General features: G+C 52.1%; 1 protein-coding gene across 1 annotated transcript; it reads left to right on the plus strand.

Annotated features, from left to right (window-relative positions):
- Positions 1-251: 251 nt before the first annotated feature.
- Positions 252-27874, plus strand: LITAF (lipopolysaccharide induced TNF factor). The gene is given in 7 exon segments (XM_045993107.1): positions 252-320; positions 19995-20219; positions 22642-22798; positions 26255-26319; positions 26322-26396; positions 26399-26532; positions 26534-27874. Coding segments are annotated over 6 exon segments (756 nt in total). The 5' UTR covers positions 252-320; positions 19995-19999; the 3' UTR covers positions 26639-27874.
- The last annotated feature ends 115 nt before the right edge of the window (positions 27875-27989 follow it).

Here is a 27989-nt window from a genome sequence, read left to right on the forward strand (position 1 = left end):
GGGCCTGGGCTGAAACTAGGGGTCCCGGGAATGAGCGGGGTCGGGGTGTGCTCCGGGGGTGTTCCGAGGGACGGAGGGGATGGGCAGAACGCGGAGGGTGTACACCCTTAGGCAGGGTCCCAGGCGGGGCTGGGCTGGGTGGCCCCGCACGCGGGTCACCGCAGCCCGAGAACAGAGAGGCGGAAGCCGGAGCTGCCCGCCCCCGCCCCGGCCCCGCCCCGGCCCCGCCCTGGCCCCCGGGCCCCGCCCCCAGGCCGGCCCCGCGGCTCGCCCGCGCGGCGCGCTCAGACCTCCCGGCTCGACCAGCAGCGCGGGCGGCGGTGAGTGCGGCGCGGGCTCCGGCGCTGGTGGGGGCGCGGCGGGCGGGAGCGGGTCTTGGCCGTGCGGGCACTGGTGCCCGGCTCCGGAGCAGCCCAAGCCGGGAGAGCCGCGGCATCGCGCGGGTTGCGGCGGCGGAGACCTCGGCGGGTCCCGGGGGTCGAGGCGGGCTGGAGGGCGTAGGGGTCCTGCCGAAATGTGCCTCGCGGGGCCCTCTGGGGCCGGCCGGGGGACAGGCCGGGTTGCGGCCCTGCTCCCGCGAGTGGGCCCATCGCCCGCGCTGGGTCGTCTGAAAGAATTTCCGGACGCGGGTCCTAGAAATTCGGCTTCTAAGGGCCCCGCTGTATCTGCGGTTTTTGCCCCGCCAACTTAAGCGCGTGTCTTTGTGGGCACCCGGGGGGCCTAGGGAGCCCCCGAGAGGTGAAAGTGCGGACAGAGCGCGAAGGGAGCCGTGGCCCTGCCTAGACCCCCCACCCGCGGATTAAGGTGGGCACCGGGTGAGTGCAGGGGTCGGCCCAGACCCCCCCAGTGCCCGTGCCAGGTGGATGCGGGAACCTGTGGCAGAGGTGGGCATCACCCCTCCCCCGCCAAGCCTGGCAGGTGACCTCCTCCCCTCTGCTCTCCAGGTCAGTATGGATCTGGGCAGTGGGGTTGGTGTTGTGTCTGCACCTCCTGGTCAAGGTCAGGGGATGGGGAAATGAGCATATTCTGGAAGGGGCGGTACAGTGCAGAGATCAGGCCGGTTGGATCTTCACTAGTTTTCTGGTCACTTTTGTGCTTTTGATTCATGGGGCTGACGTCATTACTTATTGGACCGACTGGTGTTTGGGGAACCCAGTTTCTGGAAGCCACGGGCCTTTCCTTCTGAACCTATCAGGTTAGACTCTCCCATCAGTCTTCCCAAGAGGGAGAAATCCCTCCCAGTGGCCTGGTGGGCTGGCGCTGGTTCGGGGCTGCCTGGAAGGCAGGTTGGCCCTGCGCTGTGGGTCCCCTGGAGCCCTTGTAAGGAAAGACATGGTTTGCACTAGTGTATGCTTGGACTGCCTCACTTACCTTCCTACCCCTGCCCCCCAGCCTTTTCAGGGTCGCTCCTTTAAAATAGGACTAACCTGGATGCCTTTGTAAAGAGAGGCATGGGCTGGTGTGTGGGATTCCACCACCGTGTTTGGTTTGATCCTAGTTGGATCAGAACCCAGAGAGCAGGTAACTGCTTCTACCTGGCGTGGGATAACGCCTTCCGCTGCATTTGGGTTACCTCTAAGCCAGCTTTTGTCTTGGATCTGAATGTGCTTCAGCCTCTCTAAGAAACCTTAATTGTAGATCTGCTGGGAGGCAGGGTCATCTTTCCTCTTTCCTGTTTTCCTGTTACTTTAGGCATTATTCATAGATGCTTTTACTCGCGTTTGAAAAAATACCCTTGTAATGTTTGTGCCGGTGAAGTGACTGGGTGATTGACCTGAGATGGGTGATCAGTTTCTTAGGTCTCTAACATACTAGATGGTTGGGTGAATATACATCCCTTTGCTCCTTCAGTGCCTTTTATGGTCTGGCTATGGGGAAACAAAGGGCTAGCCTCAGCCTTTGAAAGACACAGGAGAAATGGCTCCTGGTCCTGAGGGGTTTACGCTGTGGGTTAGAAGTGGAAACACATGCCAGGCTTGGGGGGTGAGGGAAGCTAGTGCTCTCTAGTGCGCAGGAGGAGGTTCAGGGGAATGCAAAGGAGGGAGGTGTGAGCAAGGAGCCAGGATAGCCACAGTGGGTTGAGCAGCAAAGTTGAGGCTGAGCTTATGTGGCGGAAGGCACATGTGGATGTGGTCAGCAGCTTTCCAGAGGAGCAGAAGGGTCTTGGCAAAGCTTCAGAGGATGCACAGATGAGAGGAGGGTTAAAGGGGAGCTACAGGGAGGGGAGGAGCCAGAAGGCATTTCCAGCCTAAGTTAATTTTCAAGGAGATCAGCAGTACATACTTTAGCTGTTAACCACCCCTGCTCATTGGAGGTGTGTCTAATTCTGCTCTAAGAATGGACTGGTGCCCACCTGAGACTTAAACTTCTCCCACCAAAGATGAATCAACCCAGAGCTACAGTAATGGTGGAAGAAAGGAGACTCACAAGAAGTAGTCCTGGAGCCCTGGCACTATGTCTTGTCCTGTATTTCTTTTTGCTTTTACTGCAGGGAAAACAGCCCAGTGGGAGAGGTGGTCCATCCCATCAGGCAAACAGACCTCCTTAACTCTGCCTTTCTCTAGTACAGGCATGTTTATGATGTCTTTGGTGCCCAGCTGGCCTGCCCTGGTCTGTTCTGAACTCAGCTGGTGTTTTCTTAACCTTAAAATTGTTATTTGTGCTCAAAGTGGTACTTTCCTAGGTCGCCGCAATTTCTTCTTACCGTTTGAGCCTGTGTTGGTATTCTGGGCTGCTCAAGCCACTTCCTTGGCTAATGTAGTCGTCCCTTGCATGCAGGTTATTTCAATACCATGTGTAATTTCACAGGCTTTAAAAAGACATGGACAGGGTGCCTGGGTGGCTCAGTGGGTTAAAGCCTCTGCCTTTGGCTCAGGTCATGATCCCAGAGTCCTGGGATCGAGCCCCGCAACGGGCTCTCTGCTCCGCAGGGAGCCTGCTACCTCCTCTCTCTCTGCCTAGTTGTGATTTCTCTCTGTCAAATAAATAAAATATTAAAAAGAAAAAAAGACATGGACAGAGGGCTGCCTGGCTGGCTCAGTAGACACAATCTGTGACTTGGGATCTCAGGGTTGTAAGTTAGAGTCCCATGTTGGGTGGAGAGATTACTTAAAAATAAAATCGTAAAAAAAAGAAGAGGAAGAAAAGAAATATTGAGGGTGATTGTGTGGTGGTTCCGTGCCCAGCTCTAGTAGGTAGGAAGTTCATTCACCAGGATCCTAAAAGCTCAAGGCACTCCCTCCTTTATCGTTTCTTCTTTATGGGCGTTAACCCCGTGAGAGAAAAGAACAGAGAACTTCAGCTACTTCGCTCATGTAACTTTAGAATTGACCATGTTCCTGGAGTAAATTTAAGAGCTCAGCATGTTTTGCCTTAACCTTGAATCCAAGGAGGTTATTTGTAGGCGATACATTGATGTTTTTGAAAGTGATATAAAAAATAACACTATCGCAGATAGTGTGGGAGATAAAGAAGGTGGGGCATGATCTCAGCCTGAGCACCAAACAGCTAGCCTCAGTTTTCCTTGTTGTTGTTGTTTTTTTATTTTACATTTTTATTTATTTATTTGACAGAGATCATAAGTAGGCAGAGATGCAGGCAGAGAGGGGGGAAGCAGGCTCCCGCTGAGCAGAGAGCCCAACATGGGGCTTGATCCCAGGACCCCGAGACCACATCCCGAACGGAAGGCAGAGACTTTAACCCACTGAGCCACCCAGACGCCCCAAATTTTCCTTGTTTGTTCCACAGCTTGATCTTTATCCTGGTGCTTGTTTATTTCTGAAGCTGGGATCAGGGACCATACAGTTTTGTATCCCGACACGGGCCTCTTAATGTTCTCATTGTGTCACTTCATCAAAACTCATCATTCCTCTGGAAACTTGAGGATGTGGTTTCACCAGGAATCCAGAGGGGAAGTCGCCCTCTCTGATTCCAGGGCAGCAGCCCACCTCCCCAGTGGAAGGATTTTCCATCCCGCAAATCACTGTAATTTGTACTTACGCCATCCTTGAACCTGGCTTTCAGACTGTGGTAATTTTATCTTTGATTTGTGGGACGTGTCACTCCATGGAAGCAGACAGAATTCAGAAGATGATATTTGAAAATGATTCCTCTGAAATACTTCTTAGGAGTTTCAGTGTTCTTACTGAGGGATACTGAATTTGAACTTGTGTGAGAGCAGATAGCCCAAGAGCGGTAGGTAGCAGTGTTTTCTCACTTCCTCTCCTGAAGAGGACTGGAGATCCCATTTTCCCCTTTTGTCTAAATTCTTCCTCCTTACTCATTTAGAGTTTAGAAAGCACCATTCACCTGGGACATATTCAGGAACCGTGTGCTGGTTGAGTTCCATTATAACAAAAACAGCATTGCGGTATCTGTGTATTTTCAAGTTTGCTAGCCAGTGGTCCTTAGTCTAAGAATTTTGAGCAATATTCGATTTCCTACATGGACATGCGGGATAGGTCCTTAAGAGTTGTTATAATCAGGTTTCACTTATGTTCACATTATTGTTAATAACATTTTTCTCCAGAGATCGCTAAAGACCAGATCTTTTTTGGCCTTCCCAGCTGGTTCTCCACGTTGTGTACAAACAGGCGACTTGACAGTTTGCAGGAGTGTCCTTTGCCCCAGCCCACCCCTCCACCTTTTTCTTTTTTTGCGGAAGGAATCCCTTTTCCCCTGGGGGTCATTTTAGTGATGGGAATATTCCAATTGGGAGCTGGTGTCGGGGTTCCTTTTTCTGGGGCTGGAGGGTGGGGGCAGGGTGTAGAAGTGAATAATCTTCCTTTTCTCTCCTTGAAAGAACTCATTTTAAGAAGGAGGATTAAGTCGGTGGTGAAAAGGCTGTTTTATCTTCTCCCGGAGGGCCTTGCCCTTTTCTGTGTTGATCTGATGTATTTTTAGAAGACTTTATCACCCACATGTGTTTAAAACCACTGTGAGAGTTTTGAAATGATGTTGTAAGGGAGGGGTACAGATCCGTGGCCAGGCAGCCATGTGCCTCCAGCCGGGACGGGTTTTGGAGATCCCTCAACCTCGAGGACTGTATGTTGGCTTCTGCTTGGGGATATCTTTCTTTCTTTTTTTTTTTCCTCTTTAAACTTCCCCAGTCAGAAATACTTAGTATGTTCCAAAATTCATTGTTTATTTTATTTTTTCAGTGTTCCAGTGTGGTGCATAAACAGTGAATTTTGGGACACTGAAAAAATAAAATTAAATTAAATTTTAAAAAATCATATATGAAGTTATAAGAAAAAAAAGAAAAAGAAATATTTAGAAACCCTGGTCACAGAAACTGGCTTCACTTCATCTTTTGCTTTAACCAAAATGCCCTTAAAAAAAAAAAAAACCAAAACCTTAAAAAACTGTGTTTTAAAATTGAACTTGAATGCCTTTGGATGAGGCCTGACTGCCCTGGTTCACCTTATAGTTTAGTTTTAAGCTTGCAGGAAAGTTGCAGCTAGCTCAGGGAGTTTCTCTAATTAACAGTGTTGCCCATCAAACCAAGGAGCTCACGTTGGTGCCTTACTCTTAACAAAACTCCAACCTCTGTTTTGGAGTTCACCCATTTTCCCCCCGAGTTCCTTTTTCTGTACCAGGTGCCATCCCAGGTACCACATGGCATTTTAATGCCTTTCCCCAGCATCCTCTGCTCTAAATGTCTCATTCTCATTTCTGTGACTTCTTGAGGAGTACTGGTCAGAGATTTTGTAGAATTTCCCTCAGATTGGGTTTGTCTGGTGTTTTTCTCATGGTCAGGGGAAGAATTGGCATGGAGGTGAAATGCCTTTCTCATGACATGGGTGGGGGGTACCTGATATCCACACGACATTGCTAATAATCTGAACTTCCTCACTAGGTTGAGATGATGGTTGTCAGGTTCATTGTTGCCGAATACCTGTCTTTGTCTTTTTGTAGACTGTCCCTTAGAAAGCAAGATACTAAATCCAGCCCACACCCAGGAGAAGGATGTAGAGACTAAGCCCCACACCCTGGAGGGAGGGGTATTGACACATGCCATTTGGAATTCTTCCATAAGGAAGAGTGGTCTTTTGTATCTTAAAAATACACACTTATATTTACACTGAAAAAATAAATAAAATGGAAAAAAAAATACACACTTATAAAGGGCTAGCATGATAGATGACCCCATCGTATGTGGGGTATCTATGCTGTTTATGTGTGTAAGACCTCAGTTCTACAAGGATATAGTGTGGGTATCACTCTCCCAAAGCCCCATGGGGACCTGGGAGAAGTGTAGAACCCAGTCCTTGCCCCAGAGGGGTGTAATGTGGTCCAGTTGGGGAGACAGAGTCTAACCTACAGGCAGGAGGCAATTAGGATGCACAAGAAAGGTGTATGTTGTGGAGGGCTGGATTGCATAGGCCTGGCCAGGGGCACAGGGCGGAAGAGGGGGGGGCAGACTTTTAAGAGAACTCAACAGGTAACGTTTACCACCTCGTTCTCACCTGAAGTCTTGCTAAAGGCAAGGCGGATGTTTCCCATAATTTTCAAAGACATGACAGTTACAATCCCCACAGTCAACTGGAATATAGCCAGAATTGAGGAAACAAGCAAATAGGAGGTTTCCAAGGAACACAGATATTTATCATCAAGACAAACGCCCAGGCCTGTTTACCTTACTCATAGAAGGCACCAAGGACACTAGTAACTCTTACTTTGCATAGAGTTCTTACCCAGTGGGTGCTGGTTTCCGATGCTCAGAGGCTTTGACACAGCAAGGGCAGGGGTGGGATGGGGGCTGCCAACAGCCCCAGGCTGGACCTTCTTCCGTCTGGGATAGCACAGAACCTCCAGATGCTGACCCAGGCATCGTCATTGTCTTTTTTGTAGATTTTAAGGAAGCAGAGAGAACTATGGGATCAATATTAGAAAATAGTTCAGATACATTTTGGGGAGGGATATAGAAGGAAGCCAGCAGTCAGAGTGAAGCTGTATGAGAAGTTACAAGGCTGGAGTTTTCCTTGTGTTCAGACATGATGTGGGGAGAGGGACCCCCTTGGTTGTGGGCCATTGGGCCTTTGATGTGTGTTTATTCTGATGGGAGTTGCTGTGTGGCTTCTGCCGTGGTTGGTTTCTCCTGGTGTTCTACATTTTGAGGCTTATTTTTAGAATCTCACTCTCCTTGGCAGGGGTTGAATATTTTAAGGGGGGTTTTCAAGTTGCTCTTGGGCTGCTGGTTAATTATGCAGAACACTTGTGTGGGGTCCCTCCCTGAAAGGTCCAGCCTGGCACACACCTCGCCTGGACCAGGCAGGCTCTTGATGGTGGGAAGGCTCCCATGATCTGACCCCTCACTCCTGGCCAACAGCTCCACACCTTCCTACAGGACACAGGTGTGCCGTTTCAGTGTCCAGCTGCGCTGTTACCCACCCCCTGACCTATTCTTGCCTGTGTCCCCCCAGATCCTCCACTTGTCCTAGATTCTGGGCTCAGTTTCCCCTTTGGGTCTGTTCCTGTATCTCCCCCCATGTTGGTGAACTTTGTCTCCCCAGAGGGATTCCTTAAAGCGGGGGAGGGAGGGTCCATGTCTCCCCAGTCCCGTATAAACCACCAGCCTTCAGAACCCCCTGCATGAAAAATGGGTCACGGCACAAAATTCTAAGAGAACTTTATTTTGGTAAATAGGACATTTTGGGTATAAATTTGGGGAGACTACAGTGAGATGAATAGTTGACACATTTCTCACCAAATAGAAGTAATCAGAAGCTTTAATCACTCTGCAAACACCCAGGGAGGGGCTAAGGGCCAGGTGCCAGGCAGCAACATGAGATGGTTCATGGGACAAAGGGCTGTGATGACATCATTTCAACCCACAGGTGGGGGTCCATGGGAGGCTGGGCCGGGGAGGGCAGACACGGGTTAATTTTTAGTTTATGTCCTTTAATTGTAAACGCGATTAATAAATACTGAGTCACATAAACTTAATAAGTGGAATTAATTAGTTTATAGAATTTCTTCTGAATTTGATTTGATTATATCATTATTGCTATGGCTCAGTATACAAAAGATCACAGAGCAGAGGCAGAGAATGTCCTTCCCACTGCATCTCCCAGTCCGCCCCCCTCCCCTGCTCATAGGCAGCCACTGTTACCAGTTTCGTGTGTATCCTTCTGGAGACGTTTTATGCATATTCTGTAAGGAGATGTGTATATCCTTCTTCCTTAGGCCATCCAAGCCAAATGTTGGCCTGCTGTGAACACTGCTGGGGCTTTTTTTCATGCAGCGATATGTCTAAGAGATGCATTTCCACACGTAAAACTCTTGCTTTGCTTGTACTGTTTCAGTGGTTGTGTACTATTCCCTTGGCGTGGATGGGCCATCACGGATCTGCCCGATGCCCTGCCAATAGTTAGGTGGTTTCTAGCCACATCACATTGGAGACCACTGTGTGCTCATCGTTTGTCCCTTCACCCGTGCATGGGATGGCCCAACGACAGATACTAGAAGAGGAACTGCTGGGTCAGTTGTCTCTTGCACGTTACGTTTTGGTACATGTTTTCGTTGCAGATCGACAGAAAAGTTGCAAAGTTAGCGCAGAAGTTCCGGATTTACCCCATCCAGTTTCCCCTGCTGTAAACATCTCACATCATCAGGCTGTGTTTGTCATGACCGGGAAATTGACATCGGTGTGCTGACCTCTTAACCAACCCTAGACTATGTGAGCTTGGAGGAAAAGCTTTTATTCTGTTAGATCCGTTCCAGGGTCCAATCCGGGATCCTACACTGTATTTAGTTGTTATGCCTTGTTCTCTTCCGGTCTGTGACGGTTTCTCAGACTTACTTTCTGTGACCTTGGCAGTTTCGAGGAGTACTCTCCCGGTTCTCTGTAGCAAGTCCGGGTTTGTCTGATGTTTTCTCATGATGAGCCCGCGGTGGACGATCTGGGGGCGGAAGGCTCAGAGCTGAAGCGCCCTTTTCACCCCCATCCTGCCGGCAGGTGCGTGATGTCTGTGTGACCTCGCACTGATAGGAAGCTTGACTCTCTCTGTCTCTGTGCCGTTTTGACTGCACCTCCTCGGATGAGATGAGCCGGTTTTTGCCTGTGACGACCCAGGGGAGTTGTCCAGGATGGGCCAGGGTCAGCTCGACGGGGGTGCGGTTAAGGACTGGGTGCCAGACCCCTGAGTCCCTGCGAGCCTTTTTGGGGAGGGCTGGTGGAGAAGGAGCACCCCCTGAAGGAGACAGAGGTGCAGGCCTGGGTCAGAGGAGGGAGGCCCTCCAGCCTGGGGAGAGGAGAACAGGAAGTGGAAGTGGGCTTAGTTGGGTCATGGCTGAGGGAGGACTGAGGCCCAGTGGGGGTGGGGGGAGCGAACCTGGGGACGGACGGGGAGGAAAAGCAGGGGCCCCGAGGGGCTGAGCACCCAGGCTGAGGGAAGAGGGGTGTTTCTTTTTACATTTTGGTAAGGAAGGATTTGAGTCATCCTATAAGAGCTCTTGAGAGGGGAGCCAAGTGAGAGGCAGGATTGACGGGTGGGGGACACTGCTGGGACAGAGTCCCCAGGGGTTTGGCAGGGCAGGCCCGGCTGGCCACACTCAACACGGTTAAATGAAGTTTGAGCCAGAGAAGGGCTCCTTCCGAATTCAGGGCAGGTGGACAGAGGCCTGGGGGTTGGGATGGGAGGCTGAGGGAGTCAGGTCAGCGGGGGGGGCGGGGGGGATGGGGAGAGGCGTGGGGGCCCCACGTGGGAGGGAGGGGAGCATGACAAATGACCACGAGCTCAGCGGCTCAAGTCACACAAATGCATTATCTGACAGGTCTGGAGGTCAGAAGTCCAAAACGGGTGTCCTTGGGTTAAAATCAAGGTGTCCCATTCCTCCTGGAGGCTCTAGGGGAAAATCCATCTCCCGGCCTTGCCCGGCTTCCAGAGACACCTGCGTTTCTTGGCTCGCGGCCCCTTGCTCCAGTTTCAAAGCCGGTAGGGGAGCATTTCCTCTCTTCTCAGGCCCTCCTGGCTCCCTCTCAGGAGGAGCCTTGTGGTGACGTTGGGCCCACCGGGAACTCGGGACCGTCTCCTCATCTCTTAACTGAGGTCCCGCTGCCAAGTTCCTCTTGCCCAGTAAGGCTCTGTGCTCACGTACTCACGCGTTCTCCGGATTAGGATGGGGCCGACTCTAGGGGGCGCTGGTTCAGGTGGGAGTTTGGGTAGGTTGTGGCCCCAGAACGTGGTGCCCTGGGGTCTATTTGGATCTTGGCAGTGAAACCTCTGGGCCATTGTGGGCAAGTGATCCTCTCCCTGGTCCTTGTTTGCTTCCCTGCAAGTTGTGAGCACGCGTGCTGGTGCAGTAACCCTCGTGCCCAGGGTTCTGAGCACATCCACTTCCCCCTCCCTGAGGTATGGGTACTATTAGCCCACTTTCCAGATGAGGACACCAAGGCACCGAGAAGTCGAGCAACCCACCCACGTTCACACAGCCAAGAAGCGGCAGCGTTGGGGGCTCGAACCGAGGGAGCTTATCAATTCCACAGTTTCTGCTCTTAAATAATTCCATCTGCCTTTAGTTTACATTGTCTTAAAATAAGTACATCCCATCACCTTGACTTTCTTTTGAGCTTTTCTGTTGCCCTCTCCGTGCCCTGCCTGATCCCACCCTTCTTTGTCTTCTCTTTTTTTTAGATTTTATTTTATTTATTTGACAGAGAGAGATCACAAGTAGGCAGAGAGGCAGGCAGAGAGAGAGAGAGGGAAGCAGGCTCCCTGCTGAGCAGAGAGCCCGATGCGGGACTCGATCCCAGGACCCCGAGATCATGACCTGAGCCGAAGGCAGCGGCATAACCCACTGAGCCACCCAGGCGCCCCCTGTGTCTTCTCTTGTCTCGTGATCACCGGTGGGTCTTAAACGGGCCAGGCCCTGGTCCTTGCCATTCCTAGTGACCCCTGAGACTTGAGTGGTGCCCGCCCACTCTTGTAAATGACTAGGGATTGCATGCAGGGGTTTCCAGAAACCCTGCGTGTGTCCGTAGCTTGGGTGCCGGGCCCACCCGCACTGCCCCCGAGCTCGGTGGTGGCCATGGCCATGTTCCCCACCAGCTCAGCTCCTGGTTGGAATCTGCACTGCAGCCCACTGTGTGTTGTCCCAGTGAGACCTCTCAGCATCGGGCATCATTTCTCTGTGCTTCTTTGCTTTCGGGGCTGCCTGCTGGTCTTCTCACCTGAAAGAACAGGAGGGGCGCCTGGGGGGCTCAGTCAGTTAAGCATTTGCCTTTGGCTCTGGTCATGATCCCAGGGTCCTGCAATCGAGCCCTGTGTCGGGCTCCCTGCTCAGCGAGGAGCCTGCTGCTTCTCCCTCTGTCCCTCTCTCCCCGGCTCATGCATTCTGTATCTCACTCTCTCAAATAACTAACTAAAATCTTTAAGGAAAAAAAAAAGGAAAGAAAGGGATGGGGATGGGGATGGGTAGGGAAAATGATGAGAGGCAGCTTTCCCTCATCTGCCAAGAGTATCCCTTCCGTCCTCGCCAGTTATCAACAGGCACCGAGGACAGAGATGCCTCACAGTTGTGAGCTCTGTCCCCCCTTTCCCGTCCACACCCGTCAGCAGGAGTTGCTGACGGTTCTGGCTTCTTGGGGTTGCAGGATGGTTAGAGCCTCTGAGTTTTCTTGACACCATGAAAAAAGGACAGATGGTCATTTCCGGAGAACAATGACACACTGTCCATGTAGGCCAGGCGGCTCGAGAGCCACACCAAAGACAAGGCAATGAATGTGGAGGGGCAGGTGTTTCTGAGTTTGGGGTGATGGCGGCGAGCAGCCTGCTCATGGGTCCGGATTTTGAACTGATGGCGCCTGTCACAGGATGAACCCCTCACTCTGTTCAGTAACCCCAGCCAGAACCGGGAGCACCTCCTGCAGAGCAGGAATACCAATGGCGTCATAAACTTGCATCGAGGAGCAGAGAGAGCCCACCTTGAGGTTCAGAGATTGTGGTTTTGTTTTTTTTTTTTCTGATTCCTTTTTTTTTTTTTAAATTTATTCACTTGAGAGAGAGAGAGGGAACACAGCAGGGGAGGGACAGTGAGAGAGGGAGAAGCTCCTCGCTGAGCAGGGAGCCTGATGCAGGGCTCGATCCCAGGACCCCGGGATCAATGACCTGAGCTGAAGGCAGACACTTAACTGATGGAGCCACCCAGGCGCCCATCTTTCTGATTCTGTCTTGTTCGTGTTTGCACACCTCCACACTTCCCTTTCCCACCCACATCTTGACTCGCTCTCCTGCCTTGACATCACAGGGTGCCCTGTTGAGAAGCACCACTGTCTCAGGAATCCTGGAGGAAAGGAAGGATTTCAGACCCAATTAAATAATTCCAGTTCTGGGGGCGCCTGGGTGGCTCAGTGGGTTAAGCCGCTGCCTTCGGCTCAGGTCATGATCTCAGGGTCCTGGATCGAGTCCCGCATCAGGCTCTCTGCTCAGCAGGGAGCCTGCTTCCCTCTCTCTCTCTCTGCCTGCCTCTCTGTTTACTTGTGATCTCTCTCTGTCAAATAAATAAACAAAATCTTAAAAAAAAAAAAAAATTCCAGTTCTGGACTGTGTTTGGTGACAACGTTGGCCAAATGCTGGTGTTACCTTGAGCTGAACCAGGAGACCCTGTGTTCCCGAGGCTTGTCCTTGTACAGACAATTCCCTGCAGAGACGTTCTCAGCTTCTGAGCTGGGGCGTTAGGGGAAGACCCTCCCGTTTACGTCTGCTTCCAGATCTTGATGCCCTCCAAGACGGGTCTGGTGTTCTACCCACGATTGTTGCAAGTGTCAGGGTGACCAGCTGGTCACGGATTTCCTGGGATGTGGGGTGTGCGGGCTCACGACAACAGACTAACAGTTGAGTGGTCTGTGGCACGATCCCAGTGTTGTCAAACACCACCTCAGTCTAGTTCTAGAACATTTTCCTCACCTCAGTTAACCTGTACTGATTCACACTCCCCCCATTTCCTCCCCACACCCTCCCTCCAGCCCCTGGCCACACCGACTGACCACCTGTGTCTGGGTGCACCTGTTCTGGGTGTCCTGTGGAAATGGACTCATACCCTCATCTGGTCTTTGCATCTGGCTTCCCTCCCCTGGCGATCTCTTGGGGCGGACTGGTCTGCCGGTTGTCCCCAGACCTCCCAGAGGTCAGACCTTTGCCGGAGTTTAGGATTCCGGGCAGAGCTCTGCTGGCTTGGCTCCACAAACCCAGAACGCAGGTCTGCGTGGACACAGAACGGGGAAGGTGCTCCTCAGAGCGGCAGGAGATGCCCAGAATCTCAGCCCCCACTCGGGTGTTCCAGGGAGTTCTGAGACCATTCAGGCTGAACTTTCTAGGAGAGGATCTTTTGCTGAAACCGAGGCCTCTCTGGGACCGTTCCAGTGTCCCGAGGTCTCAGGACCCGTTCATTAATATTTGCTCGGGACGCGCGGCTTCTCTCCGGGGTGGTGAGGGCACTTTGCTTCTCCTTCCACAGAGCAGTATGAAAAGACCGAGGCTGAGCTGCCCGGAGACCCTGCTGGCAAGGAGACTTTGCCTTTCCCACCCCAGGTGTTAAAGCAGCATCACGAGGTGCCTTAAAGAGCAGCTTCAGGGTGGGTGTTGTATCTCAGGGAGGTTCTGGGATCTTCCCCTTCTGTCCGTCTGTCCCCCAGTACTGGAAGGAAGAGCCTTGTGTGTGGATACGTGCCTTTGGTTGATACGAAGGTCCTGGCCCCCTGATCCTTATCAGAGAAGCAGATCGTTCTTGTTTTTGGATATTTTTAAAGATTCATTTATCTGGTGGGGGAGGGGGCAGCAAGAGAGAGAGAATCTCCAGGACTTGGGCCCTGAGATCATGACCTGAGCTGAACGAAACCAAGAGTCAGACGCTGAACGGACTGAGCCACCCACGTGGTTATCTTGAGTCACAAAGTCATCAGTGAAAAATGAGTTGGAATCCATATAAATTTTTTTTTTTTTTTTCAAAAAAGCCCTGCTTTGAGTGTGTGCTGTGAAAGTCTACAGGAAATGCATCTTTTTGCATGTGTAAGGGAGGCAGAGAGAGAGAGAGAGAGAGAGAAAGGCATTCCAAGGTGTTGCTCCCTTATTTTCACGTTCCATTTGGGGGTAAAATGAGGCCACCGATGGTGTCTGTGTCTCCTGGCCTGGGAGGTGTTTGGTGAGGTCAAGAGCAGTCTGGAGTCCACCAACTGTGGGTTCAGACCCTAGCCCTGCCTCCTGGAGTCCATCTGTGTGACTCTGGGCCGGCAGCTTGACCTCCCTGGGCCCCGGTTTCTCCATGCGACAGTGAGGACGATGATAGCGATAATCCCTTCCGTGGTGTGAGGACCACGCGGGATGCCTCACGTGGGGCTGTGAATTACAGAGCCTGGTACAGTAAAGTAGAGCCCGTTGTGGTGTATTTTAATGCAGCTGTGACTCTGGGGTGGGGGCGGGGGGTAGTTGACGGGTAGTGGATTTTGCTCAGGCCAGGACCTCTGGACTCAGAGATAGCCAAGTATGGTTTGAACGGCCTGGGTATCACCCTTCATTTTCTTCCTGTGTGAGGATCCCGCAGATTCAATGCAGACTCGACTCAGAGGGGTGACCCCAGCCAGACCCATCCTGCTTGGCCCCGTTAGGCAGAGGGGAGCCCTCCCGGGGCTGGACACCTTCACCCTGCCCATCTCCCTTGGTTGTGGCTCCTTAGGTTACATCCTAGAGCTGGGCGAGGTTGGAAAGAATATACACATAGGAAGGACCTCAGGCCTCAGTCATTAAAAGGTTAAAATTTGTTCAGACCGTTGCGTTTATGATGGCAAGGAAAGGGGAGACACATTTTGGGAAAACTGAAGGAACAAATGTCGGTGATTTGAAAAACTCCTTGGTACCCCAGATAGCTCATTCCCCATCTCCTTCCCCCATTCTCAGCAGGGACCCAGGGGAGTGAAAGTCACTTTGGGGCGGAGGGGAGGGGAGAGTTTAAAAAAAAAAAAGAATGAAAGAAAAAACAAGTCTTAGATATTACGGTGGTGTGTGGCCCTTCAAATCTCAACCGTATCCAATGAAATCTTCTTTCTTAGTATTGCATTTTCTCTTGTGAGGCAGAAATTAAATTATATTAAATTAATTAATTAAATTTAATATAATTTAATTTTTCTCCGTGGGGGGGTCCGGGGAGGTGGGGGGCAGAGGCAGCTATAATGAAAACAAGGCTGAGAAACCCTGTTCCCTACCATTCTGAACTGGGCCCAGGAATAGATACCCCTAGAACCCCTCACTGCCCATCGAAGAGAGACTGTCACCGCAGAAATCGTGGAGGCACGGAGCAGAGGGACCCCAGAATTCCAAGTGGCCCGTTGACAGGTGAGAAAGTGGGGGCCAGGCCCGTGCATCTGGTCATGGGCCAGTTTTCTGGTCCACCTCCTGCCCTTCTCGCCTCAGACAGGCCTCCTTTCCCGTGACCCGGGGCCCTGGGGCAGCAGCGTGGACATGCAGGGCCCCCCGCCGGTTCCCTGAGTCTTCAGAATGTCAGGGTGGAAGCTGCAGAGTGTTGGGCTGAGCGCCGTCTCCGGGGTGTAGGGCCTGTGGGGCTGCCCGGGCCACGCGCCCCGCGAGGCAGTCCTGGTCATATTTTCTGATTGGAACAAGGGATGCCTGCCTCTCCCTCTCTCTCTCTCTGTGGCTTTGGGAGTCGCTCGCGGCAGGGCCATTCTGACTCCCCATCCCTGAGCATTTCCTTCATCTCTGGGGGGCCGGGGGGAAGCTGGATGGAGCCTTCACCGTGTGCTTTCAAAGGGGCGGTCGAGAAAACCCACTCTCAGGGGCCTGATAACAAAGTTAAACAAGTGGGGAGGGAGAAAGGAGACCCCCTCGCTGGCCCCTTTATCCACCCCCCCCCCCGCTGTAGCCATGACAACCTGGTGTTCACCAACCCCGCCAAAGGGGGTTCTCAAGGCTGTGCTTTTCGGTGGCAAGACTGGCTTTGCTCTGAACGCCGCGATGCTTCCCTGCTTGTCCCGGAAAAGGGAGCGCAGGCATTGGATGGAATTGTGCTCGTACCTTCGCACTTGGGTGGCCTGATCTGGAGGGACAGAGGGTTCTCTGGTGACAGTGGAGGGTGTGGGTGACTGTTTGTTCCCCTTGAAGAGTGTTGGGGCTTGAGGACCAGGAAGTGGAGGCAAGGTGGGCCTCTTGCCCCCTGGGGAAGCCAAATTTAAAAAGGTTGGTGCGTGGCGGGGCGGGGGGTGGGGGGCGGCGGCGGCATGTGCGGGGAGAAGAAGAAAGAGAAGCGGATGGATGGATGGAGCGACGTGGCATTTCCTGGCCTGGAGCCTGGGGAAGGGAGGCTGCGGAATGTATTTAGAAAACCCTTCCATCCAGCTGTTGATGGGTTTGGTTTTGTGTTCATTTCCCTAGCCTGTCGCTTTTGTCCCTTTTCAGAATCCTCAGTGGTGTTTACGTGTATGTGGCTGTTGGACCCAGGGTGGATGTTCCCAGGAGGCAGGGGCCTGGCGTTCAGAAGCTATAGGCTGCGGCCTTGACATCAGCGATGCGGGTGTGATAAGCCGGCAGGCCGGCCTTGATTTCCAGAAGCTCAGGCCCTTCCTTCCTCCAGAGGAAAGGAGGCCCCCCCCACCCCAGCACCCCCATGTCCGCCCTTGACCACACAGCTGCCTGGGGTCCTTTCTGGAGGAGGGAGCAGTGGTTCTGAAGGGGAGGGATTCGACTTCCGAGTTGAGTCATTGTTTCCCAGCTGTTTGACCCAGACTGTGTTTTCTGCACAACCCAGGGCGCCCAAGACCTCCCGGTTCCCTCCAAAAGCGCGCCGCTTGCCACCGCGGCGCCCTGTGCTATTTTCGGCCCTCTGCCTGTCCAGCCCGGTGCTTTCGGTCCTTGCGGTTTTCTGCTGTGAGTCAGTTTTCATAATAAATTGTGTAGGCAGCTGGGGGTCTGCCTTGCCTGAGACAGGAAGGGACAGCGAGTCCTTGACCTTTGGCGAGGTCCGGAATTCCTCCAGTGTATGGAGGCGGCTGGCAGCCAGAGTCCGTGCGCTGTGGCCGGGCCAGAAGCAGCGGCGGAGGGTCGGGGTTGGGGGTGGGGTGGGTTGGTGTTCCAGGGGCCCTGGCCGGCGAGGGACACCAAGCCAGCTTAGGAGGTGAAGTCGGTGAACTCTGCTGGGGCTCATGTCTGTAGTCTGGCTCCCTTCTTTCTTCTGGTTTTCTGTTCCTGTGTGTCAGAGGAAGCGGACAGCATGTCATAACCACTTTTGACAGTTGTGTTCTCATTTTTAAACCCTGGGCCTGTTTGCACAAAGATATCCCGTGATCTCGTTAGCTCCCCTTCAGCCTTCCTGATTAACTGTCCCCGCAGACTAGGATGTAGCTGCTGCCCCCTCTTAGGGGCCTTCCGAGGTTGGCTTCTTGCTTCTCCCTTCTCCAACAGACCTGCCTCATCTGTGCTTTCTAGGGTCGGACCTTTCCTCTTCTCTGCAACCCTCCGTGGCTCCCCCTGAGTTCCATAGTGCCTCCCTCCTATAGAAGCAGGAACTGTGAGCCACGTGGCTAGTCTAAACATTTCTTAGTAGCCACGTTTTAGAAGACACAAAGAAACGGATGAGAGGAATGGTAACAATGCATTTTACTTAACCCCGCCTATCTAAAATATTGCCATTTCCAATATAAAAAATTACGGATGAAGTATTTCACGTGAATGTGTGTTTTGTTTTTTTTTTAAATCCAGGGGCTATTTTATGTTGACATCATCTCTGAAATCAGATGCTAATGTTTTGTCAGAAACTTTCGCTCTAGATGCAGAGCCCCTTGTAGTCGCTGTTGGAAAAATAGATTCACATAGCCAAGGTGCCCCTTGAAAACTTGATGTAAGTTTTCCAATAATTGCATGGTGTATTAGATTTTTATTTTTTATTTATTTTTTATTTTTAAGAGAGAAGGTGAGAGCATGCGAGTGGGGAGCGAGGGGCAGAGAGAGGGGGAGAGAATCTTAAGCAGACTCCGTGCTGACTACAGAGCCCGACCTAGGTAGGGCTTGAACTCACAACCCTGAGATCATGACCTGAACCAAAACTCAAGAGTCAGACATTTAACCAACTGAGCCATGCAGGCGTCTCTAGATTTTACATTTAAACCACTGATGCTTGAAATACAATGTAAATATTCAGTTCCTGGGTCACACCAATCACACTGTGAGTTCCCAGCAGCCGTGTGTGTGTGTGTGTGTGTGTGTGTGTGTGTGTGTGTGTGTGTGTGGCTGGCTGCTGGACAACCATATTGGACAGTCTAGAAGGAGAACATTTCTGTTCTTCCAGAAGGTTCCATCAGGCAGACTTATACAATAAAGCCGTGTGTGTGTGTGTGTGTGTGTGGCTGGCTGCTGGACAACCATATTGGACAGTCTAGAAGGAGAACATTTCTGTTCTTCCAGAAGGTTCCATCAGGCAGACTTATACAATAAAGCCCAGACACCTCCATAGGGCTTTCACGTTTCCTACAACCCGGCCCCAACCTGTTTAGCTTTATTTATTGACTGTGTTTGACACGTGTCCACTTTCCTAAGTTTCTCCTCCTCCCCCCCTGCCCCGGAGAAATCTCCTTTTTTTGGTCTCTGCTTAAAGACAGACAGCTTCCTCGAAGGAGTCTCCCCTTCTCCCCGTGGCAGAATTAACTTTGCCTCCGCTTCCCACGGGTTCTCAAAAGGCGAGGCAGAATGTGGGGGGAAGAGGCGGCAGGCCTGTCCAAGCCCCTGGACCGTGGCACGCCGCCCTGGGAGCTCATTTCCCCATTTCTCCTGAGGCAGGTTTGAATGGATCTTCTAAGGCCGCCTTAGCCCTGCCCCTTTAGAAAAACAGAGCAGCACAAAGAGCTGCACTGTGTCCTTCTCCAGCTGCCCCCGGGCCATTGCGCACGGGCCACAGCAGGAACACACCCTGGGTATGGGCCCGTAATTCTAGGCGGGCATCAGCTCTGTCCCCAGTCCCTGGGGCGGGGGAGAGATGGGGGGGCAGGAGCAGGAATGGGGGGAGACTCTTTCTTTGCCCTCACAAAAGGAAATATGTGCCTGGCTCCTCTGATACTCCGTTTTCAGAATGGGAGCTGGTGTGTGTGTGTGTGTGTGTGTGTGTGTTGACTTTTTAAAAAACTAACATGGGGTGCCTGGGTGGCTCAGTCTTTGAGCGTCAACACCTTTGGCTCAGGTCATGATCCCAGGGTCCTGGGATCCAGCCCCGAGTTGGGCTCCCTGCTCCACAGGAGGCCTGCTTCTCCCTCTCCCGCTCCCCCTGCTTATGTTCCCTCTCTCGCTGTGTCTCTCTCTGTCAAATAAATGAATAAAATCTTAAAAAACAAAAAAAACCCCATAATATACAAATAGAAAAGCGCACACATCTTCATTGTACCGCTCGTTCTCACATGGTGGGCACGCCATGTAACCGCCCCCAGACGGAGAACAAGGACAGGAGCAGCCCCTTACAAGACCCTGTACCCTTCCAGCCGGCGCTCCCCACCCCTCCAGGAACACCTGCTTCTGGGCCTTCTGGCCCGGGACTCATCCTGCCCGCTTCTGGATGTACGGGGTGTCCCACTGTCTCTGCCCTCTGGCTTTGGGTTGCCTTTGAATGCCTTTGTTCTGGCATCCAAAATGCTTTTAGTAAAAACTGCAGTGGTTCGAAAGAAGACCATACTCCGTGTGCAAGACAGGCCGTTTGGTAGTTCTGAAGTGTGGAGAGAAACTTCTGGTGTAATCGGCGTGTGTGCCCTTGGGATTTTCCTAGGTTTCGATGATTTGGGCTTGTAACTCTTGACCCATTAGCCTTATTTAGGGAATCCCTTCTTAAGGTGATCGTTTCTGGCTCTGGGAGAGACATAAACTCCCCTTCCTGGCTTTTGGACAAGGCTGGACACAAGCCTCGTCTTCACGTTTTCTTTGTCCGGTAGACATTGGAAGATTCGGGTGGAAAAAGGAGCGGGGGTGTCCCTTGCATTTCTGATCTGGTGTCTTCTGGTTTTGCTGTAGGTACAATGTCTGTTCCGGGATCCTACCAGGCGGCCGCCGGGCCTTCCTCGGTGCCAACCGCGCCCCCATCCTACGAAGAGACGGTGGCTGTTAACAGTTACTTCCCGATGCCTCCTGGCCCGGTGCCGGGGCCGACCACAGGGCTGGTGACGGGCCCGGATGGCAAGGGCATGAATCCGCCTGCCTACTACACGCAGCCGGTGCCCGTCCCCAATGCCAATGCAAGTAGGTGACACCTCCCGCGCCCCCCTAACCTCTCCTTGGCCCTCCACCCTGGCCTCGGGGACTCGGCGACAGTCCGGGGAGCCACAGACTCGACCTGCCAAAGGGTCGAAGCCGAGTGCCGGTCAGTCCGGCTTGACCCCTCGTCCTGGAATGTGCCTCCCCTAGTCTTCCACATCTGGGGGGCTCGAGCCTTTTCCCTAGCGAAGCACAGTCCCAAGTCGGCCAAAAAACGATCCTCTGGAGCAAACCACAGAGGCCCACTAACAATCCCAGAGAGACTGGGGGATGGGAGTTTGCTTTTAAGGGCCCCCAACTCTCCTGCTGAGGTTGGGCTAGAGTAGGGGTGGGGTGCAGAAACAGCCAGGAGTTAGGAACCGCCAGCCTGCCCGTGTATGCACAGCTTCCCAGCCTTCGGGCAGCTTCCTGGTGGCCTTGCCCCCTGGAACTTCCTGCTGCCCAGGTGTGCCTAGGTGCGCCCAGGTGCGCCCAGGTGCATAGCTGATTCAGTATCCCAAGCAGCTGAGGAGGAAGGACTCACCAGCTCAGAGAGCAGCCCTGTGGGTCAGACTGCCTGGGTTCACCTCCCGCCTGGCACCTCAGTTTCCTTGCTTGTAAAATGAGGCTCATCAAATGTCTCCATCAGTGGGTTGTTCCGATGAAATAAAGTTCTGTGAGTAATCCTTTGATAAAAAGTGAGCTATTGTCGTACTCGAGTAACTCTGACCCCTTCAGATAGAAGAGAACAAGGTGACTTCGGGCTGATTATGCTCTGATCAATAATTTATTACACCAAAAAAAAAAAAAAAAAGACTTTAATACAGTTGACATGTAAAGGGTCAAGAATACTTAAATACCGCTTTTCTGGAAGGAGAGTCTTTCTGGCTTGGACAGCAGCGATTTCCCCTAACGCATAGATTGTAGAAATGGCATTCCAGCATGGAGGAAAGGAACAGAAGGAAGTCACTTTGACAGAAATAGGAGCTCAGACAGCTTTGCCAAAACCCAAAACCATTCTGAATGCTATGGACTTCACGATTTCTGTCCCTGTGGGCTCTCCTCTGGTGACTGAACACCTATACATGTTTTCCACACGGTTTTCTTGCAGCACAATTTTATATTCTCGTTTCATGGGTCTGATTGATTCCTGGACTCCTTGGCAAAGGCCAGGCCAGCGTCCCTGGGCTGGGCTGGTGGGCCGTCCCCAGCCTTATCGCTGGGCGTCAGACTGAGTCAGGAGGCCCGTGCGACACGAGGGAACTGTGTAATCGAGGGTTCACTGTGTCCTGGAGTGTGAGCCGTTTTACTGTCCTTATCTCATGGAATCCCTGCACCACCTCTGTTCCTTCCATTTTTGAAAAATAAAAGCGTTATGGAGATTCCCGTCCCCTCGTGTTAGTTCACCCTCTCCGGGTGTCTGATTCAGTGGGGTCAGTATAATCACAGTTGTCCAAGCGTCAGCACTCATTCCAGACTATTTCCACTGCCCCAGACAGAACCCCCGTCCCCCTCCCCTGGCCACTGGCAACCACTAATCTCTGGATGAGGAAAATTAGGCTAAAACCCCGTCATATCGCCATTTCTGGAATTACCATCTGCAGACCACCTTCGTGGAACCACACAGGGAGCTAAAAGAGCCTTCTGGGGACCCTGCCCGGGACTTGCTGACTCGGCCTGTCCCAGCGTCAGGGGCAGGGTGGCGGGGAGGGGGTCCAGGACCCCGCATTAGCAGCAAACTCCCCACCCGATTCTGTGGTTAGCGAGTTGGAGAGCCTGTGGTGATGAGCCAAATCCCCGCTCCAGGACCTTCTCCCCATCTCCTGTTGGGGGGCGGCGAATTATTGAAAAATTAACATTTCTCAAATAGTCATGCTTGAAATGTGCCACCATTTTGGTAAAATACACGTCCTATAAAACCACCGGAAGTGTTTCTCGGAGTACCATTGAGTGGCATTAATAAGCACGTTCACGTTGTGCACCAATCACGGCCATCCATCCCTTTCTAGAACTTTTAAGTCTTGTAACATGGAAACTCTGTACGGGCCGAACAGCAGCTCCCCGCGGCGCCCCCTGCCCCTGTCCCTGTCCCTGTCCCAGCCCCTGGCATCTGCCATCTCTGTGAATTGGATGACTCCAGGTGCCTCATGTACGTGACACCCTGCCGTGTGTGTCCCGTGGCTGGCTGACGTCACTCAGCAGCACATCGCGAAAGTTCGGCCCTGTTGTAGCATGTGTCAGAATGTCCTTTTAAGGCCGAGCGAGACTCCGCTGTCTGCTCACCCGTGGACACTTGGATGGCTCCCCCGCTTTGGCTCTCGTGAATGGTGGGTGGGTGAGCCCCCCGTGGAGACCAGGCCCCCCCCACCTCCTGGTTGTCAGCTGGACGCTTTCCCCATTCACTGATCGCCCGGACCTGTTCCCCCAGTTGCTGTGCAGACCGTGTACGTCCAGCAGCCTGTCTCCTTTTTCGACCGTCCGGTCCAAATGTGCTGTCCTTCCTGCAGCAAGATGATCGTGACTCAGCTGTCCTATAACGCCGGTGCCCTCACCTGGCTCTCCTGTGGGAGCCTGTGCCTGCTGGGGTAAGTCCAGGGCCCACTAGGCCCCCAGGCTCCTTCTCTGTCCCTCCCTCGCAGGATTTCTTCACCACAGGTCGTCTATCTATGCTGGGTGGGGTGGGTGTGCGCGGCTGGGCATTAAGCCACACCCCCTGGCCTCTGCTCTCCATGGGGGTGGTACCTCCCCACACGCACATTGTCCCTAGAGGGGAACCACTGATCTGGAGCTTAAGCAGCAGCTTGCAGGTCAAAATACCTTATAGTCATCCGTTTGACACTTATTACCCTTTTAGGACTCCAGTATTTTTCCTGTTGTCTACACGGGGAAAGTGTGTCTTTCTGTCTGTACCAAGGGTACTACATTTAAAAAAAAAAATTTTTTTTTAAAGATTTCATTTGTTCATTTAATAGAAAGAGAGCACAAGCCCTTGGAGCAGCAGGCAGAGGGAGAAGCAGGCTCCCAGCTGAGCAGGGAGCCTGATGCTGGGCTCGATCCCAGGACCCTGAGATCATGACCTGAGCCGAAGGCAGAGGCTTAACCATCTGAGCCACCCAGGCGCCCACCAAGGGTATTATATTGAAAGAGATCATGATTTTTGTTCTGGGAGAAATTTGAGGAAGCACAGTTTAATTTTTTGCCCACCCCCCCCCCAAACAGATAAAGGCAACTAAAGGCAACCTCCTTATTCCTGGCTCTGTTTTCTCCCTGGAAGGAAACGGTGTCTCTGCATTTCTTTTTTAGGATCTCTGGCCTCTCCTACAACTGGCTTGTTCCTCACTGTTTGTGGCTTATCTCGAGAAGGAACGGTATTTCTCTTCCTTGTTTGGAAGGGAGGCCCCAAACCCCAGAGAGCTTAGCTTCCTTGAGGACACATGTTCAGTGGGGGTAGAAAGCAGAGCAAACAGGTTTCTTGGCACTTGACTGATTCCCTGTGCTGCCCAGGGGACTGCAGTGAAGGCTGACCTCTCTAGTCCCTGGAGCGAAAATATGAAATAAAAGTTTATCGTCCTTGGACATTTGTATTAAAACTCATTTTTATCTTGGAAGCCAGGGAAAGACAGGATGAGAAATCTTGAATGTTAGCCTTTACTATCTAGCTCTCAAATCGAGGCAGCTTTTCTGTCCCTCCGTCCTTTTCGTCCTTAAATGTGGCATTGTGGGTTCAAATCGTACCTCTCACTGCTGTGTGACTATGGACAAGTGACTTCACCTCTCTGTGCTGTAGTTCTGTCCTCTGAAAACTGGAGGTAATAATGCCCTCCTACCCAGGGGGGCGGTTGAGGATAAAATAAGTGAATATGTATGTCCTGCAGCTCTCGGAGCTGTTGGTTTTTTTGTTTTTTTGTTTTTTGTTTTTTTTTGCATAAGAGGGCGGTAAGGATTAGAACTAATGCCCGGTGGCCGCCCTTACTTGAACTTGGGTGAACTCAGGCAGTAGGAGGAAATTTTTTGCGTAAGATTGTTTCCTTATCAGGCTGTGTCCTGTTTCTGCTTATTTCCTTATCAGGCTGTGTCCTGTTTCTGCTTTATGCAAATCAATGTCTTCCCGTAACTTACTGATTTTTTTTTTTTTTACTGAATTAGAATTGACAAACAATATTATATCGGCTTCCGATAGACAAGATAGTGATTTGATGTTTTTATACATTATCCGTTGCCCTATCAAATTAGGACAATGTTACGGATTGATCCCTATGCTGTGCATTATAAAATGTTGATTTTTTAAAACTTATTTATTTGACTGACAGATCACAAGTAGAGAGGGAGGCAGAGAGAAGGGGAAGCAGGCTCCCCCGCTGAGCAGAGAGCCCGATGCGGGGCTCGATCTCAGGACTTTGAGATCCGACCCGAGCCCAAGGCAGAGACTTTAACCCACTGAGCCACACCCAGCTGCCCCTAAAATGTTGATTTTTAACTAAATTTGGGCCAACATCAGTCCTAAGCCTGTGGGAGTGTTTTCCAATACCAGCCAGCTCTCCATTACCAGCTGGGTGTCGGAGATTTAATTCAGTTCTGACGCTAACTGCTTGGAGTTAGCATGGAGCCCACAGCTGAAGGACCCAGTCCATTAGACTGCCTCCAGAAGAGATGTGAGTCACAGGCCTCAGGCCGCCCAGACGTCTGCTGACCAGCTATAAACTGAGGGTCCTATGATCCCTTCTCCCAGTCTGCTAATTTGCTAGAGCAGCACAGAACTCAGGAAGGCACTTCTATATTTCCATTTACCAGATTATTATGAAGCGACTGCCAGATGGAGAGGGACAGAGGACACGGTCCAGGGGGTCCCTGGTGCCAAAGCTTCTGTCCCCGTGGACCTGGGGTGTTACTAAGGCTCTCCTGGGACAAGGCTGCCCTTACCAATCCCGAAGCTCTCCAAAGAGAGTTTAGGGTTTTTATAACCTGATCTAACCCGTTGCCTCCGGGAGGTCTGCGTCTGGGGCTGAAGGTTCTAACTTTGGAACCAGCAAGAACCGAGGGTCTTTGTGGTGACCCGCCCTATCCTCAGGCAGGGAGGGGAGGGAGTGTCTCCTTATCAGCATAGAATCAGGTGGGACAGAAAGGGGCTTGTTCTGAATAGCAGAAGGCCCTCACCCCTGTCCCTCGGGAAATTCCCAGGCTCTTGGAGCTAATTGCCAGGAACTGGGGACAAAGACCAGACCTATTCCTTATTCTACCACAGGCTGTCTGAGACTCCTGCCTGGGGTTACGTAGATTGAGAGATGTTATTTGGGGAATTTTGTTTGGTGGTTACTGTAAGCAGCGCAGCCCTCTCCATTTGGACGAGTAATCAGTCTACACAGCGGGGTGGTGGTGGGGGGGGGGCCTGCTGTAGCCCTGGACCCAAATCCAGCCCATTTTAGTTCGTGGGGAACAGACCACACTGTCTGTTCCAGATGTAGCAAGGTGTAGCCTAAAATATGTACTGTCTGGCTCTTGACACAAGAAAGTCACAAGCCCCAGTTTAAGACTCAGAGACGCTGAGCTGACCCAAGAGTAGAAAATACCACCGGGTGGGCGGGTCTGAGAGAATATGCTGGGCGTTGGTTTGTGTGCTTGTTGCCTAGGGTGCCGGTGACAGATAACCGTTACCTGGTAAAACCGTACAGATCTATTCTCAAAGTGTTCGAAGCCGGAAGTCCAGGGTCAAAGTGCCGCCCTCTGAGGACTCTGGAGGGCAGAGACTCCTTCCTTGCCCCTTCCAGCTTCCAGTGGCCCTGCGGTCCTTGGCCAGTGGCTGGGAGACTTACAGTCTCTGCCTGTGTCCCTCCCTGTTGTTCTGTATGTCCCCTCCTCCTCCTGTAAGGACATCTCTCATTGAGTGGAGGGAGCCCACCTGGCTCTTCCAGGATGATCCCAGCTGGAGATCTGCAAAGACCCTGGTTCCAAGTATGGTCAGAGCGTGTTTCTGTGGGGCTGGGGCCCCCGCGGGGCACTGTGACCTAGGGTGACGCGCTCGTGTCTGACTGTTTGTCCCCTAGGTGCATAGCGGGCTGCTGCTTCATCCCCTTCTGTGTGGACGCCCTGCAGGACGTGGACCACTACTGTCCCAACTGCAAAGCTCTCCTGGGCACCTACAAGCGTTTGTAGGACTCCGCCAGACCCGGAGGGAGCTGTTCGCTGCCGGAAGTGCTCTCCGACTCTCACCCCGTCCGGCCCCTGGTGGGAGTGGGGTCCCGCCTCGCTAGCCTCCTCTCTCCAGGGTCTTCACCTTCGTGTCTTCTTTTGGGGGAAAAATATCGCAAAAGTAACACACCTCCAAAACCCCAGAGATCGCCGCTCGGAGTCATGCGCAGGACCTGCAAAGACATTCACCCCGAGTGACATTCACCCTGCCTCCGGTGACGCCAGGCCACCCCACGTAACCGGGACCGTTGCCCCATCGGGGACCTTCCAGTGACTGGCCATCGGCCAGCTTCACTTCCTGCCTCCGTGGGCCTTTCCAGGGGGCGGTCTCAAGCCTAGAAGCCACAGGTTGCCTTATTTTTCGAGACTGTTCTGGCCCAGATACAGCTGACCTCACCTTCAGTGCCTGCGTCCCGCGCACCTGTTCCCACCGCCCATGATCTCTGCCTTATCAGAGATCTCTGCCTTATCTCTGCCTTGGCTCGCAGAGTCTCCCGGTGCGGGCTTTTCAGTAGCACACAAATTCACTTTATTCTTCATTCCTTTTTAAGTACCAGGAGGAGCTGTTCCCCCTACCAGATTCCCACGTGCGCTGTGTGCTGGAGATACAGGTTTGGCTCCTACCTGGGATCTGCCTTCCCTCCGCTCTCCGCACCATCCTCTGCCCCTTCCGGGGAAGGGCTTTTCCCTTCTAGAGGAATCGTTGGTCTTAACCCTGTCTGTGACCTCCTTTGGGTCTTAAACACCTGTGGTCATAATTTTGAAAGGAAGGATTTATAGATCCATTTTTCTCGACCATACGATCGCCACCACTTTCCTATTGGTCGGTGCGTTCTTTGTTTTTGTTTTGTTTTGGTTTTTGGTCCTTAACAGAGAAGGCAATGGATAATTTTCTCCACTGCCTCTACTTGGTTTTGGTGCGGTTCTTAAAAACCTCTAACGGGACTCTTCAAGGTGGGGGGGCCCTTGGGGGTTTCTGGCGGAGTCTTTAGAGAGACAGAGGGACGCACAGGGCGAGCACATCCGGGTACCACGGTGCTGGAGAGCGTGGGGACCGGTTTCAGAGGAATCTAAATTCTGATTTTATTTTTCAGAAATACATTTCGTGGTAGGACACCAAGAGACATGATTTCTAGGACTCAGTCAGCAAGCCAGAGTTCTCGGTTAGCTGCTGTGTCATCCCCGAAAGCAAATAAAGCGGGGCTTGACTTTCCAGAGTCCCCGTATAGATAATAAACAGACACAGGGAATGCACGTGAATAATATTACGTAGAAATCAAGCCTAGACCTGGAACAAAAATCTGTATATTGGCCAAAAATCATAGTGGTAACCAGTGATCCTGCTTATCCCTTCGATGTTTGGAAAGTTCCAGTAATTATTTTTGCAATGAGTACGGATAGTACGTAGTACTTTGGTGTTATCTGCTTTTGAAAAAAAATAAAGTCTTCGGTTCACTCGGTGAACTATTTATCAATTCTTAACAGTGTGAAGAAAGGTCTTGTGTTGCGTTTCCAGCTGCGGCTACAAAGAGCCTTTATTTGTTCCATAATGGTAGGAAACCCTTCATGGTAAAAACGTCAGACTTGCTG

Source organism: Meles meles, chromosome 21, assembly GCF_922984935.1.
Source record: "Meles meles chromosome 21, mMelMel3.1 paternal haplotype, whole genome shotgun sequence".
NCBI classification, from domain to species: Eukaryota; Metazoa; Chordata; class Mammalia; order Carnivora; family Mustelidae; genus Meles; species Meles meles.